The following is a 2,500-nucleotide window of genomic DNA, read 5'->3' as shown; positions in this document are numbered from 1 at the left end:
TTGTTCAACACATGTTAAGATTGTGAATTTTTTATCAGTTCGCCATTGTCAACCAACATGTTACATGCCCGCTCACGCATTGTGACTGCTTATTAAGTCCGGCTTTGGACGATGCTGATGCTGGTCACGTTTTGAAACTGACAGCGATCAATCATTCTCCTGCCAATATAACCTTAATTAATTAGCCCTCCTTTTGGTACTTGACCAGTCATAATATTCTCCTCTATCTCTCGCAATAGGGCGAAATCTCCGACCTGTTTGAGACCTTTCCGAGAAACGTCCGAGTTCTTTCCGAGACCTTTCCGAGAAAGGTCTCTGAGTTGATGAACTCTTTGCTGCGGGATCAGTTGATGCGTTAACCATTACTCGGTTGAACGGTTTAAAAGACGGCGTTAAGCGTAGATACGCAAGGATTGCGGAACTGTATAGGAGTCATTGTTAGACATTTTGTACAAGCTTTGAATGCTCTGCTAATTTAGCCTTCCGTTTTGCTAGATCTCACAGCAAATTTTAGCTGCTTCAAATGCGAGATCTTCGCTGATGGCACAAGTCTTGGCAATGGTCTGGGATTGGCCTCAAGTTTTTCTATCCCTTTCGGCACTCGAGTTGTTGCAGTCAGAGCATGGAAGAGAGGCGCTAATCCTGGCCTTAGAGGAGGGAATAGTGGGTACCGCGGTCGTGGCCTCATTGGCTCGTTTAGCAATGGCTTGGTAACCAATGAACGCTGGAAATGCCATGTGAGTACACGAACTCTTGGTTGGACGTCTCCGGAGTTTGATGACACCATGTGGCCTCCTGCAATGGTCTTAGAAAAGGGCAATGATATTCCGAGAGAAGATATTCATGGGATCTTAAAGGCGGCACGGTGGATATGGACATCTACAAATTATCCTGTGGTTGATTGTAGACGTAAACGTGACTGACTGACAGACTTCCGTGCCTTGACAGGCCAGAACACTTCCCATAGCTGTGGTATCGAGGCTTTTAGTCAGTTCTCAAACGTTGTATTGTAAATTTATTTTGTCAGTCCTTGAAGCTTAACAAGCTGGCTTCTTCAATTCCACTCTTTCAGTTAATATTCTTTTTTGGTTGTTTTGATTTTCCATTTAAATGTTATGATGTTGTCCACTTTCTTCTTGTCTTTCAACCCACGAGGGAGGGGTGGGTTAAAACGTAAATGAGAGGTCGATTCAGGAACGCGCGTTTTTACTGTCAAATTCAAACTTGCAATTCAAACATTCAATTCGGCAATTCAAACCTTCAGTTTGGAAATTCAAGCATCAGTTCAGCAGTTCAAACATTCAGTTCGGCAATTCCAATCTTCGGTTTGGAAATTTAAACCATCAATTTTGCAATTCCACCTTCAGTTCTTCAATTCAAACCTTCAAACTTCAAACGTGCATAGACCTTATTCATAAATGGCGGTCACATTTATAATTCTTTTGTCCACGTGCAAATTAGCCTACCAAGCCTCATTTTAGAGCAAGAATTCTTTTCAATTCACTGTATGGTATCGAGGCTTGGTAGGCTAATTTGCACTTCGACAAAAGAATTATAAATTGGCCGCCATTTATGAATAAGGTCTATGCCATTTAAACTTACAATTCGACAATTCAAATATTCAATTGAATTGAAGGTTTGAATTACCGAAATAAATAATTGAATTGATGAATTTCCTAATTGAATGTTTGAATAGCTAAATTGAATGTTTGAATTGCCGAATACATGTTTGAATTTTAATACTAAAACCCCGTCCACACATATCCGTATTCCTTTGAAATTTTTTTCTCCGTTTTGTAAAATAATTCGCATCCACATTTAGCGTTTTTTCACCCGTCCACACGTACACGATGAAGCGATTTGAAAACGATATCTTTTAAACGACAACCCGACTGCGCATGCTTGACGCATGATTATTCGCTATTATGAGCCCGCGAAATAATAAATTGGCGCCATCTTTGATTAGAATAGTCAGCCTTAAGAAATATATAGCAAAGCTAAATTTGCTTGAAAGCAGGCAAATACGTTTGAAATAAGCCCAAGTATTGAAGTAAAGAAAGTGAAGGCCCTGTCCGCCATCTTGAATAAGTTTATAATATTGCGTGAAGTGAGGCGCATCTAGTGAGGCGTTAGCTAGCACACTGATAACGAGTGACGTCACTGATATTGTTTCCTTATTATAAAAGACACATTTCCTTAAATGTACGTCAGAACTACTTTTTTGATCGTGAAATACTGGGTGAACACGACTGAAGGAAAATATACGTAAAATAATGAGACAAAGTGGCAGCAAATACTTAACGACTAAATAAGAACAGTCACGTGATTCGTCTAAATTGAGCAAGTTATGTTTTCGCATATGTACCAGGAGCCTATCTCCCGGAACGTGCAACTTACCTATTTTCGTGCAACGGCGTTTTCACAAGTGAGGTTATTTTTAGATTGAATTTCCCGCTAATGCGACTCCCACAGGAGCCCGATGACCAATTACAAGAAATTA

At 40.2% G+C, this 2,500-nt stretch overlaps 1 protein-coding gene across 4 annotated transcripts in view; it reads left to right on the top strand.

Annotated features, from left to right (window-relative positions):
* LOC137974481 (uncharacterized) overlaps nt 1-1,063 on the top strand; it is a 54,999-nt gene extending 53,936 nt beyond the window's left edge. For 3 of the 4 annotated variants that reach the window (XR_011117470.1, XR_011117471.1, XR_011117469.1), the window contains one exon: nt 496-586. Coding sequence is in view for 1 of the 4 variants with exons in the window: in XM_068821499.1 (XP_068677600.1) it covers nt 496-923 (428 nt within the window). In the remaining 3 variants the exon portion in view is untranslated. Of the gene's footprint in view, nt 1-495 lie in introns of all 4 variants that reach the window. The other variant, XM_068821499.1, reaches the window with a different exon arrangement.
* The last annotated feature ends 1,437 nt before the right edge of the window (nt 1,064-2,500 follow it).

The sequence above is a fragment of the Montipora foliosa genome, chromosome 10 (assembly GCF_036669935.1).
Source record: "Montipora foliosa isolate CH-2021 chromosome 10, ASM3666993v2, whole genome shotgun sequence".
NCBI classification, from domain to species: domain Eukaryota; kingdom Metazoa; phylum Cnidaria; class Anthozoa; order Scleractinia; family Acroporidae; genus Montipora; species Montipora foliosa.
The sequence above is the reverse complement of the archived record's forward strand: the minus strand, read 5'-3'. Positions and strand labels throughout refer to the sequence as shown.